Here is a 12,493-nt window from a genome sequence, read left to right on the forward strand (position 1 = left end):
TACACCTGATGGAGAAGTGAGGAAGACAATTTAATGTTTCATCCGGATCCAGATTTGCATAAAATTAAATGACAGCTCCATTCTGCAAATAGGTGTTTCATGATGGTATCCAAGAAGAAATGGTTGGTGATGGACAATTCAGAAATGCTTCCCCAAAAAGTGGGTGGCTCTTTAAAAAGTTTCGGGTTACAGCCCTTGCAGAAACACTGAGGCCCAACACACTGATTCTTGGTCCAGGAAACATGGGTCTTCAGGTTCCACGTGGCTGGGTGCTCCTATAATCATGTTTCTGTGCTTTAACTAAGAGGGTCCTTTGGACCAGACAGGAAGCAGGTGGGCACTGTGCACCATCAGTCATAGTGGATGGCCGTGTAAAAGATGATCCAGATGACCTGGAGGAGGAAAGCAATGTTCATAGGTCACCTGGTCAACACAGGCCCCTCTCCCACAAAACGGAAGTGTCAGATAAGAATGTGTGCACAGTGGGCAGTGCTATCCAATGCTAAACGGTTTAGGGACCTACATAACTTCACTGTAATCGAGCTGTCTCTACCAGAGCCCGGGACCACCCACGTGTGCTCCCAAAGGGACCCCGGACAAGCCTCTCAACCTGCCAAACAGCAAACCAAGTGCCGGGGAGGCGTTACAGATGAGAAAACAATGCAGGTAAAGCAGACTGTACTGCTAGTAAGCTGTTAGGATTAGCAATAAACGTGACAGCAAAACCACCACCACACCCTGCCAGCACCACATCACATAAATCAGATTCTCGTAACTGACTGTCCGCTGCGCTTCCCAGCACCTTGAGGAGTGTATGAGGTGCATGCAGATGCCCAGCGGCCACCTCCCAGAGGTGTTTTTTGTTTTTAAACTGGCTTGGGCTAGGGTCTATAAATGAAAAAACAAACAAAAAAAAAAACCTTTGAGATATAATTTGTATCCCATAAAAGTGTACAATTCAGAGGGGGGGGGTTTCTGGTATTTTTTTATTTTATTACTGAGACCATGAGACCATTTAAAAAAACACAATTCAGAGGTTTTTAGTATATTCACAGAGGTGTGTAAACATCACTAATTGATTCTGGAACATTTCCATCATTCTCAAAAGAAAATACGTTCCCATTATCAGTTATTCCCCCTTTCCCCTCCCCATAGCCCCTGGCAACCACTAATCTAATTTTTTGTCTGTATGAATTTTACAAACACAGAATCATACAACAGTGATCTTTTGTCTAGATTCTTTCACTTGGAATGTTTTCAGGTTCATGCATGTTGTAGTATGTATCAGTGCATCTCATTCCTCTTTGTAACCAAATACTATTCTGTATGAATATGTTTTATTTATCCATTCATTAGGTGATGACTTTGTACTTTGTGGCTACTATGAACAGTGCTGTCAATATATTTTTAAATGTTTCCCAGTGGTTTCTCATGTGCAGCCAGAGCTGAGGATCAGATGTGACAGCAGACGACAGGCCCTGCACTGCCACACCACGGGGAGACTGTACACTACATCATACCACATCTTTCGGGACGACAGGACAAGCGCAGATATGGCCTCTAGCCTCAGGAGCTTTTTGCAAAAATGGTGACCCAGTCACACAGGGTCACTTGATCATTAGGCTCCCCCTGAGTAACTCATGAGACGGTAATACTCGCTGTAAAAGTAGCAGCTACACATACCATGAACAAAGCAAAAGATGTCATAAACCCTTCTTTCGTGAGCTCCCATGTGCCGCCATATTCTTCCTCATCTATCTGTAGGTAGTTGCTGAAGTAGAGGTACAGGACTCCTGCATTGATCAGGCAAAACCTGGAAGAAGGGAGGACAAGCACCAAAAACAAACCATAAGCTTAGAAGACTCAGAACTCCCACCACATCGTCCAGCTCTACCAAGGTACTCACTATTGCGCAGTTAACTATTTCTGTTAGGAGAGAATGTGAAATAATACATGATAATTCCTAGGCCCTTGAAGGAGCTGCCCATCTGGCTGAGCTAGAGATAGAAGGAATAACTCTTTTAGTTGCCCAGCCAAAGCAAAAAATAAAATAAATTAAAAAGCAGATTTAAGTTCTCTAAACCCCCTTGAAGAAAGGCAGGCTGGTCCCAAGGACCCGTAGCTGACCTGAGCCTGCAGGTAGCTCCATCTGGGGTGAGGGGAGGCCATGGGACAAACGCTGTTAAGCTGCGGCTTCGTGGCCTGGTTGAGCAAGCAAGGCCACGTACTGAAGCAGCCCGCGTGTAACTCCCAGGCCACTTCCGGATGTGCACTGTCTGTCTGCTATGCACCTGATGCAGAGTTCTGCCCTCAGCTCAGTGTCTACCTGGGGACTAGAAACAGCAGTGACAGTGGACTTGAAACCAGAGGCTTGCAAGCACCTCCAGAGCTGTATGTCTTAAGACATGTCCCTCCTGAAGATGGAGGAAGAAAATGCAGAGAACTGGCTCCTCCTAATGGACGACATGCGGGCTGGTATGGGGCAAGGCAGTCAGATGCCGCCGAGTAATGTAAATCTGTCTGCCGGGGGGAGGGGTGGACCCTGAGCAAGGTGGCGGGTGAAGCAGGCCCGCGTACTTCGGGAAGTCCAGTGTGTAAGGACTGTAAGTGCAGGCTTCCTCCTGAGTGGAAGGAACCGGAGCCGGGAGGTTGGTGTAGACCAGCACCGTGTTCCAGGACAAGAGCACAAAGTTTGAGGACAGGGACTGGGGCAGTGACTGAATGGGGAGGGCAGAGGCCCCACAGGCTGGAGCCGAAGGGCGTGGGAGTACCATTGTTTCAGTAACAGAAGTACAGGGTCTGGAAGAAGGGTTTTCTTGGATTCACCTAAAATAAGAGTCCTTGGCTTGGCTGTGTTGTGGCCACATCCTTATCTTCTGCTGAAATCTTGGGACCTGGCCAATCTGGCCACTTTGCTCTAACAAGAGCTACATTTTGGGCAGGCTGAGTTAGTGGCTCTAGAAAGAGATTACTAATGGGACACAGAAATGTCACTCTGGGACTCGGCTAATACGCTAGGGCTGGAGAATGCGTGGAGGTGGCTGCGTGGTGAGGTGAGAGGAGCAGCAGCAGGAAGGTGGGAAAAGAAACGGCGGGGAGAAAGAACAGGGTGGGCGGAAACCCTGCCTTTAAGGGTTACACGCTTAGGAGAAAGTGCCGTCAGAGAAACAAAGGTGTGTAAATGTTTGGTGGTCGAGAGAGGGGTCTTGGAAAGGACTGAAAAGGCTCAAACTCAGCTTTGAAGATGGACACAATGTCTGTATTGTAAACGAGGGTGAGGGCAACACAGCAAACGTGTGAAGAAACGTGCTGCACTGGGGGCCAGAGAAGAACATGAGAAAGACTAGACTCTCAAATGGGTTTTTAAAAAAAAAAACCCTGTCAGGATCCAACAAAATGATGACTCTAACAAACACAATGGCTTCAGGCCGGAAGGCAACGTGACAACAGTATCGTACGCTGCTCTCAGGGGAATTCACTTCAGTTTTTGAAAAAACTTAGCAGAGTTCCCTGAGCGCCTATTGATCACGTGCCAGGCTCTATGTAGGAGACAGGCAGGAGCCCTCTCTGACAATATGCAGAACCTCAGCAGGCAGGGCAGCACCGTCACTCGGTTCTCGGGACATTATCCCTGAGACCCGAGGAAACGGTTTCCCCTTAATGGGCCCTCACTGATGGCCACACCAGAAGTGAGAAGCCACGCTGGGGTCAAAGCAGAGGGCAGCTGAGGGGTGGCAAGCGTCACCAGAACTCAGCACCAGAGCAGTTCTGCCCTCAAGTCCAGGCGGCTGGGTCAGACAGACGGAGAAAAAAATCAGTGTCCTGGGCCCCTGCCCAGAGCAGGGGTAATGGTGCCCACCAGAGGAGGGGAGGGACTCTAGTTTGGGCTGTGGCTGGACCATGTGGGACTGGACCCCACAGAGCAGTCCCAGGAAAGCAGCGCTGTGCTCTACGGGCCGCGAATTCACTCCCAAACACCGTGCTGCCTATCCTCTCACAGCCGTACCTTACCCCTCTTTCTAAGGTTATCACAGAATAACTGCAGTGAAGCACGTATGGAGTGCCTGTGACATACTAAGCACTACACTTAGCACTTTACTTGTATTATTCCATTTAATTCACACATTAATTTGATAAGGCAGGCATTTGTATTGCCCTCATGTTAATGATGAGGAAACGCAGTCTCAGAAGGGTGAGCCCAAAATTATGTAGTCTGAGAGTGGTAGAGATGGAACTTGAATCCAGAGCTTTCTATAAAGAAAGAAAAGGAAAAAAAAAAAAAAGAAAGAATAGAAAAGAGGAAAGAGAAGGAAAAAAAGAAAGGTTTGTTTGGCTAGCTTAACTCTTCTGCCACAGAGCACCGTGTACCAGACCAGCCCCAGTCCTCGCTGCGTCACTCCCGAGTGGGACTTCAGAGAGACCCCTCGGGAGCCCCACAAGACATGGCAGGGATGGAGCCTCTGACCCTCTCCTAGACAGAGTGGCCTTGGGGAGATTAGAAGCTTGCCCTTAGACTGCCTTCCCCCCTTCTCTGGCTTCTCTGCCTTTTCTCTCCTAGAAGGCTCAAACGGGGTGACCAACGTTCTACAAATAATTACCTGTATCCCACGTCCAACCCGGGAAGACCTGCGAGCCCCAGGTCCTGTGTCTCACCACCAGCAGGCAGCAGTGCTCAGCAAGTGTCCACTCCGCCAAAGTCAGGGAGAGAATAAACTCTTGCTGCTTCCCTGTACCGATGCTTTGCTCAGTATCACAAATCAAAAACCTCCTTAGTTAAGAGAGATATATTCCTTTTGGGTTATCCTCTGAGAAAACAGGCAACTCAAATGAGTTTGATATTCACTTTACCCTTTTCATCCTAGAGTTATTAAAAAGTAAGAAATATGATCATCCCTAAAAAAAAAATCAGTGTGATTTCCATGGTAAGGTGCCAATTGATATTCTCAGGATGAAAAGAGAAAAGGTCGCAGCCCTGCCTGTCATTTCCACCATGCTTGCCCACAGTTCCTATCTTAAGACAACTCCCACACACCCTCTCAATCCAGTCAACGGGGCACTGGACACATGGACTCACTTTCAGTGGCCCGTTAAGCAGAGCCACAACCAGGAGCTGGTGTCAGCTGTTCACAGAAGCACAATAACAGTGGAGCACCAAACCTTCGGCCTTTTCACTGCCTCTAAATTGCAAGGACCTGCCCTGGCTGGGGTGGTTCAGTGGATGGAGCATCAGGCTGCAAACCAAAGGGTCACCAGTTCAATTCAGTCAGGGCACATGCCTGGGTTGCAAGCCAGGTCCCCAGTGGGGGCCATGCGAGAGGCAACCACACACTGATGTTTCTCTCCCTCTTTCCCTCCCCTCTCTCTAGAGAGAAATAAAATCTTTAGAATAAAATAAAATGCAGGAACCTAAAACAACTTCTGAAAAAGCCAAGATTCAGTACATCCAGCGTCATGCCAGGTACGATGGAGTGGTCATCAAGTACAGAAGCTCTTCCACTTTCCCAGCTTCCACCACAACTAAATGATGCCTGCCACCAACAGGCCTGTGGTAGCCTCTCGCTTAAGGACCCATGAATGAATGGACTGGCCTGGCCTTCAGGAAGGTAACATAGCTGACCTAAAATGCTCCTGGGCTCGATGAAGCGAGGAGTGCTGCACCAGGCCCAGGAGTGCTAACCTGAGTGCACCTTTTTGCTTTAGCCATCTCACACGCATGCACGCACGTGCGTGCACACGTACTTTTAAAAAACCCTCCAATGTAGCAATGACCTTTTTCATAAGAGGAAAATATAATCTCTATTAGAAAGACATGAGATCATGAAAATGCAAGCTACCCAAGACTTACCCCGCTATTCCCAAGAAACCTCGTAATGGTAACACTCCCCAAATGACACCTAGGACCACAGCGATGATCTGTCGGAACCAGTAGATCACATCTAAAAACTCATCCTGTAGAAAAAAGAGAGATTGCATGCGTTATCTGGAGCAGGTGCCACAGGAGAACCTCCTGTAACAGGTAAGGAACCAAAAAGCTTCCTGCTAAACACATCTTCCAGTGAATTTTTCCCCAAAAGCAATAGTATGGGGCGCTCCTCTTCTTATACCAGAAGGTGGTAAGTAAAACAAAACAATATTTGTCTTTAGTGGTGACTTCTAGGGGCTGTGATCTAAAACTAAAAATTTTAGAGGTGAGCTCTCCCTCCTGGGAACACGCCCACGCCTTTCTTCCCTCTTAGACAGGCATTTCCTAAACTCTAAGGGTCCCCCAAGACTTGCAACCAGGGGGGCAATGGGCAGTGGCAGCTCGTCCCAGGTTAACCCCCTCAACCTGTCTCCAAAGCCTCTTTTTCTAAGACTTTCCAGCAAGCCAAAGCAGCCCTGCCTAGGATCATTTCTTTCCCATAACATTTTTTTAAAGGTCTGTCTTATTTATTCTTAGGGAGGGAGAAAGAGAGGGAGAGAAACATTGATGTGATAGAGAAACATCGATCAGTTGCCTCGAGTGCCCCAACTGGGCACTGGGCCACAACCCAGGCATGTGCCCTGACCAGAAATCAAACTGATGACCTTTTGGTTTGCAGGACGGACTATGCCCAACCAACTGAGCTACACCAGTCAGGGCACCTGTAACGTTTCTAGAGATCTAAAGCAGCCCCGCCTAGGCTCTCTTCTGTTGCTTTTTCTATACTAAGCCCTTCCTTTTTTCACTCTCCCCAACTTTAATAAATGTACTATCAAAAATTTTTTTTAGAAAAGTCATTCACCTTTTTTGAGAAGCTGCAAAAGTGATTTGGCTTGTGGTAAAATGGCTGATTGTTAGTAACTGTGCTATTGGCCACTGGTAACTCTTATCTGGGGGGGGGGGGGGGTGCCAAATACACTAATCCCAGGCAGAAGGGCAGGCAGGCAATCTACTCAGCACCATCTCCCCGCACACTGAATTCTGAGTAAGTCACAAAGGAGGGAACGAATTAGAAACAAAAGTGCTGGAGGCACGTGCCAGCATATCTACTCTCTGTACAAAGACAAGGAAGACTCGGGTTTCTGACCTGCCCTAGATTGCAGAAACCAGTCCTTACAGAAGGAAGAAAGAAATGACACAGCAGATTGGAAAGGGTTTGCAAGAGCTGGGTAGGGCTGGGGCAATTTCAGCAAGTGCCCCCCATCCCCCTTCACTGAAACTCCAGGGAGGAAAGCCTACTTCACCAGTATCCCCTGCCCCCCTCAAAAACTGCAAATATAACATTCTTTTCAGGCCAACTGGAATCAAGTTGTAAGTTGTTTCTTCCAGATCATGGAGCAGAGTCGGGGAGTGCCCAAACTCAGATCTAAATGTGTGTGACCAGTAAGGAAATCTTTGAAGCCCCAACCATTCCTCACACACGTTTCTTCCAGCCCCCTTACTCACTCACACACACATTCACTCACTCACCCATGCAAGGTGGTCTCCGTCTCCCCGCTCACACTTAAAGGTATTCGGTCTTTCTCATTCAACAATAAGGCACTGGCAGCTCTACTTTAGTGAGCCTCATTATGTGCCGCTGCTACCTGCACCACAGTACCCCACTTCAGAGTTGTTCTGAAAATTAAGTGAGACAACGCGGGGACAGCCCCTGTCCTGGAAAGTATGCAGTAGATGCTAACGACTATGTTAAGTAGTTAATTCGGATAAAGTAAGTCAATTACTCAAGATCCTACCGGGAGGAAAAGGCGGAGGTCAAATCAAATGCGGCTCAATCTCGCCATTCGGGCACACGCCCTGTCCGCGAGTTGACACTTCCTCTGCCCCCCTCCACGCTGCTTCCCGCGCAAGTGACCCAGGCGGCTCGACCGTTAGGCCACTGCGCTGTGAGCCCCGAGCTCGGCTCTCCGGCCCGCGCCCGCAGAGTTTGCCCTGACACCCCAAGACTCGGCCGCACCCGGGCAGGCTCGGGCCTGTCCCTGCGTCCCCGAGTGCCAGCCGGCTCCTCGAACCTGCGCCCTCGCCAGATCCCACCGCACCTTGTCCTCCCAGGCCGCGTCACTCCGCAGCACCTTGCTCCAGACAGACACTTTGAGAGCCCCGTTGGCCAGCTGCGGCTGAGACGATTCCTCCTTCCGCCGCCCGCCGCTCATCCTCCCGTCGCGCCGCCCGGGCTGGGCCTGGGGCGCGCGGGCCTAGCCGAAAGGAGTCGAAGGTCTGGGGTCACGGGTCACGGCGCGCGGGGCGGCAGTGACAGGCTCAGCACTGTGGCTCGGCGGCGCGCCGCAGTTGCCAGCACTTAGCCAAAGCGTCTAGCTCAGCTCCCTCGGCCGAACCCAAGGTGCCGCGAGAGGAGGAGCAACGCAGCCTGTGCGTCCTCCCGCCGACGTGCCCACGCAGCCAATCGACAACCGCGCAGCCGTTCCAGTGAGAAAGTAGCCGTAGACTCAGCGCAAGCGCGCTACGCATGGCGGAAGTGACGGTAAGCTTCCGCCCAGCGCGCAGTAAGGTGAGAGGAAAGGGACAATCTTGGAGGGAGGGCGACCCGGGCGCGAGGAGGCGCTGTGCAGACTGAAGAACGGCGTCTGAGGCGAAAGTGGAGGTTAGACCTGAGCGTCGCCGTTTGCCACAGCTTAGGTCCTCGAGCAGCCGGACAGGACGCGATCCTGCCTTTCCCGAGGCGTCCTTTTTAACCCAAACCCTGCTCCCCGGGAGCCCCAGGCTGCCCCTCAGGATTTAGCCCCTGCTCGTTTTCTCCCCTAACTCTGCAAATTGCCTAGGACGTCGTTCAGGACGTTAACTTTTTTTCTGTGATAACTTAGTGTTTCAAGTGAGCACTGAGACCCAAAAAGGAGAAATGGTTTTCTAAGGCTATATAGCAAGTTGGAACCAGCCGAGGACTCCTCACAGGGTTCAAGTGGAGAGAGTGCTTTATTAGGTATCAGAATATCTTGGTATTCCTCTGTTGTGTCCTCAATATGTGCTAGGGCAGTAGTTCACAAAGTATGATGTTTCTGGACCAGCAGCAGCCGCATCACCTGGGAACTCGGTTAGAAATGTGAATTCTCGAACTTCATCAGACATTCTGGGGGCGGAGCCTATAATCAGCGTTTTAATAAGCCCTCTAGGTGGTGCCATGCGCACTATGCTGTGCAGTAAGTTGAGACCAAAGCACCACCACACTTCTGTGCAGTGGATTTAGAGAGACAAAGTAACCTTCCCAGAATCACTTAGCTAGCACCTGGGTTTGTCTGATTCCAAAATCTGTACTTTTAACCTCAAGCTTTAAGTCTTAAAGAATAACAAGGTCAGAGCGGCCTTTGCATACCTTATTCATTCACCTGTAGTTCTCCACCTGACGTAAGCAAGAGAATCGCCTGCACAGCTTTTTCAGAATTCCATAGCTGGTGTTTTCCTCCACAATCTAACCCCAAGATCCTGTCTGAGTAGGGTGATGGTGCTGTACCCCAAAAGTGATACACACTGCGATACACACCACTCTTGTCTGGACCTGGTGGGGGGGCCACATAGGTCACATGGGTGTCCATCTTTAGTCCTTACTTTCCCCTGGATCTTGTTCTTTTTGGTCCAGCCTCTTTTCTGAACCCGTTCCCCTCCCATGTGCTAACTATGGTGAAGCCTAACCAGCTCACTGCAGCTTGGACGTGTACTGTCAGTCTGAACCCTCTTCTACAGGCTCCCTGGTGGCATGTGGCACTGGAGAGAAGCCGGCCACTCTGTCGGAGAATGTTGGAGGACTACCTAGCCCGTGGTCAAAGGTACGTTTTCAGTCTGCTGGGGCTGGCGGTAAAGGTTTGTGATAGGAAGCTAAGGAAGACCACTCTGAAGGAAGAGTAGGAATTAAGGGAATGACAGAGGGGAAGGTGAGAGAGCATTGCAGGAGATAAAACCATGTTGGCTAGTTAATAGTCAGGAATACAGCTACAGATGAGGAAGAAAAGGGAGGGTTGTGCTGAGGAGTTCGTTTGTATCCCAAGGGTGGAGGAGGAAGCCACAGAAAGGATTTGAGCAGGAGACGTCACTTTTCGGGTTTGCGTCTGAAGCAAGATCACTCTGGCTCCTATTTGGAGGACTGGATCGGAGTGGGAGACTAAAAACTGTAAAAGTTGTTCAAGTGAGTGTCAACCATGAAACAAGTAGTAATTGGAAAAAGGAAAAAGGTCTCAAGTGAGATTTAGTGGGGCACTGAAGATGGAGAAAATTGGAATAAAATGGAGTTAATTCTTTTTTTAAACTTAAAATTTAACTTGCTGTAAAATGTATGTAATTAATTGTCCATTTTTAAGTTTGTGGTTCAGTGGCACAGTGAAGTATATTCACTTTGCTCTGCAGTCACCCCAACCATCCTTTTCCAGAATATTTGTCTTGCAAAACCGAAACTTTGTACCCATTGACCTCCTTACCCCTAGCAATGACCATTCTACTTTCTCCCTGAGTATGACTCAATACCTCCCATGAGTGGAATTGCACAGTATTTGCCCTTTTCTGATTGGTTTATTTTACTCAGCATAACCTATTCAATGTTCATCATGTTGTAGCATGTGTCAGAATATTCTTCCTTTTTAAGGCTGGATAATTTTATTAAATGTTTGTTAAATGTCTTTTGTATGTACGCACCACATTTTACTTATCCATTCATCTAGTGAGGGAGAGACACTTGGGCTGCTTCCATCTTTTTGCTGTTGTGAGTAATGTGTCTGTGTACATTGGTGTGCAAATAGCCATTCATGTCCCTGCTTTCAGCTCTTTTGGTGTATACCCAGAGTTGAATTGCTGGATCGTATGCTAATTCTATTTTTAATTTATTGAGGGATTTCCATATTGTTTTCTGGAGCAGCTGCAACATTAATATTGCCACCAATAGTGCACAAGGGTTCCAGTTTCTCCACAACCTTTACAATGCTTATATTCTGTTTAAGATTTTATTTATTTATTTTTAGACAGAGGGGAAGGGAGGGAGACAGAGAGAGAAACAACGTGTGGTTGACTCTTACTCACCCCCTACCAGGGACATGGCCTGCAACCCAGGCATGTGCCCTGACTGGGAATTGAACCAGCCACCCTTTGATTGGCAGGCTGGCACTCAACCACTGAGCCACACTAGGCAAGGCTGTACTTTGTTCTTTTTGATAACAAGTGCTGTGAAGTGGTACTCATTGTGGTTTTGATTTTTATTTCCCTGCTGATTGGTGATGTTGAGCATCTTTTCATGTGCTTGTTGTCCATTATTATATCTTTGGACAAATATCTGTTCCAGCCTTTGTCCACTTTTGAGTCTGGTCATATTTGTTATTGTTGTTGAGTTTTAGGAGTTCTGTGTGTAGTCTGGGTATTAATCCCTAGTCATGTATGTAATTTGTAAATATTTTCTCCCATTCCGTGAATTGACCTTTTTACTCTATTTGGTGTCTTTTTATACACCAAAGCTTTTATTTTTCTAAGTTAAATTTAATTTTGTTTATTTTATCCTCACCTGAGGACATCTCATTTTCATTGCTTTTAGAGAGAGAGGAAGGGAGAAAGGAAGAAAGAGAGACACATGGATGTGAGAGAGAAACATCAGTTAGTTGCCTCCCACACACACCGAGGGGCTGAACCGGGGGGTCATACCCTAGGTACATGCCCCGACTGGGAATCAAATCCAGGACCTCTCAGTTATGGGACAACACTGCAACCAACTGAGCCACACGAGCCGGGGCTGAAGCTTTTCGTTCCAATGAAGTCCAGTTTCTGTACTTCATTGTTGCTTGTGCCTTTGCTGTCACATGCAAGACACCATGACCATATCCAATGCCATCAAGCTTTCCCCATTTTCTTCTCAGAGCTTTGTAGTGTTAGCTCTTAAGTTAGGTCTTTGATCCATTTTGAGTTATTTTTTTAAATTTATTTTTCAGTTCTAGTTGACAAGCCCTGGCAGGTTTGGCTCAGTGGATTGAGTGCTGGCCTGTGAACGGAAGGGTCAGTTATAGTTGACATACAATAGTATGTTTGTTTCAGGTGTACCACATGATGATGATTAGCCATTTATACAGCTTACAAAGTGGTCACCCCGATAAGTCCAGCACCCATCTGGCATCATACATAGTTATTACAGTATTACTGACTATTCCCTATGCTGCACTTTTCTTTCCCTTGACCATTTTTATAACTGGCAACTTGTACTTCTTAACCTCTTTCAGAGTTAAATTTTTTTTAGATTTTATTTATTTATTTTTTAGAGAGGGAAGGGAGGGAGAGAGAGAGAGAGAGAGAGAGAGAGAGAGAGAAACATCAACGTGTGGTTGCTGGGGGCCGTGGCCTGCAACCCAGGAATGTGCCCTGACTGGGAATCGAACCTGCAACACTTTGGTTCGCAGCCCGCGCTTAATCCACTGAGCTATGCCAGCCAGGGCCCAGAGTTAATTTTTTGATATGGTGTTAGGTAAGGGTCCAACTTCATTCTTTTATATGAGCACATCCAGTTTTCCTACCACCATTTGTTAAAAAGACTTGCCTTTCCCCGTTGAATAG

General features: G+C 48.0%; 1 protein-coding gene and 1 long non-coding RNA gene across 2 annotated transcripts; one reads left to right on the top strand and one right to left on the bottom strand.

Moving 5' to 3' along the window:
* Positions 1-11: 11 nt before the first annotated feature.
* RAB5IF (RAB5 interacting factor) lies at positions 12-8,340 on the bottom strand. Its single transcript, XM_045832762.1, has 4 exons — positions 8,002-8,340; positions 5,846-5,949; positions 1,684-1,813; positions 12-392 (listed from the first exon to the last, which is right to left on the bottom strand). Exons 1-4 carry the CDS (start codon positions 8,113-8,115, stop codon positions 351-353), a joined length of 390 nt encoding a protein of 129 aa, XP_045688718.1. The 5' UTR covers positions 8,116-8,340; the 3' UTR covers positions 12-350.
* A 143-nt stretch (positions 8,341-8,483) lies between these two features.
* LOC123814769 lies at positions 8,484-10,392 on the top strand. The gene is made up of 3 exons (XR_006784989.1): positions 8,484-8,564; positions 9,659-9,741; positions 9,961-10,392. It is a non-coding gene; the product is annotated as an uncharacterized LOC123814769 (long non-coding RNA).
* The last annotated feature ends 2,101 nt before the right edge of the window (positions 10,393-12,493 follow it).

This window comes from Phyllostomus hastatus, unplaced genomic scaffold (assembly GCF_019186645.2).
Source record: "Phyllostomus hastatus isolate PE091 unplaced genomic scaffold, TTU_PhHast_1.1 phas_contig_17, whole genome shotgun sequence".
NCBI classification, from domain to species: domain Eukaryota; kingdom Metazoa; phylum Chordata; class Mammalia; order Chiroptera; family Phyllostomidae; genus Phyllostomus; species Phyllostomus hastatus.

Coding starts and splice junctions, on each gene's coding strand:
- RAB5IF (XM_045832762.1), bottom strand. CDS start 8,115: ATGAGCGGCGGGCGGCGGAAGGAGGAATCGTCTCAGCCGCAGCTGGCC. Junction 5,950..8,001: donor ACGCGGCCTGGGAGGACAAG/GTGCGGTGGGAT, acceptor TTTTTTCTACAG/GATGAGTTTTTAGATGTGAT. Junction 1,814..5,845: donor GGTTTCTTGGGAATAGCGGG/GTAAGTCTTGGG, acceptor CCCTTCTTCCAG/GTTTTGCCTGATCAATGCAG.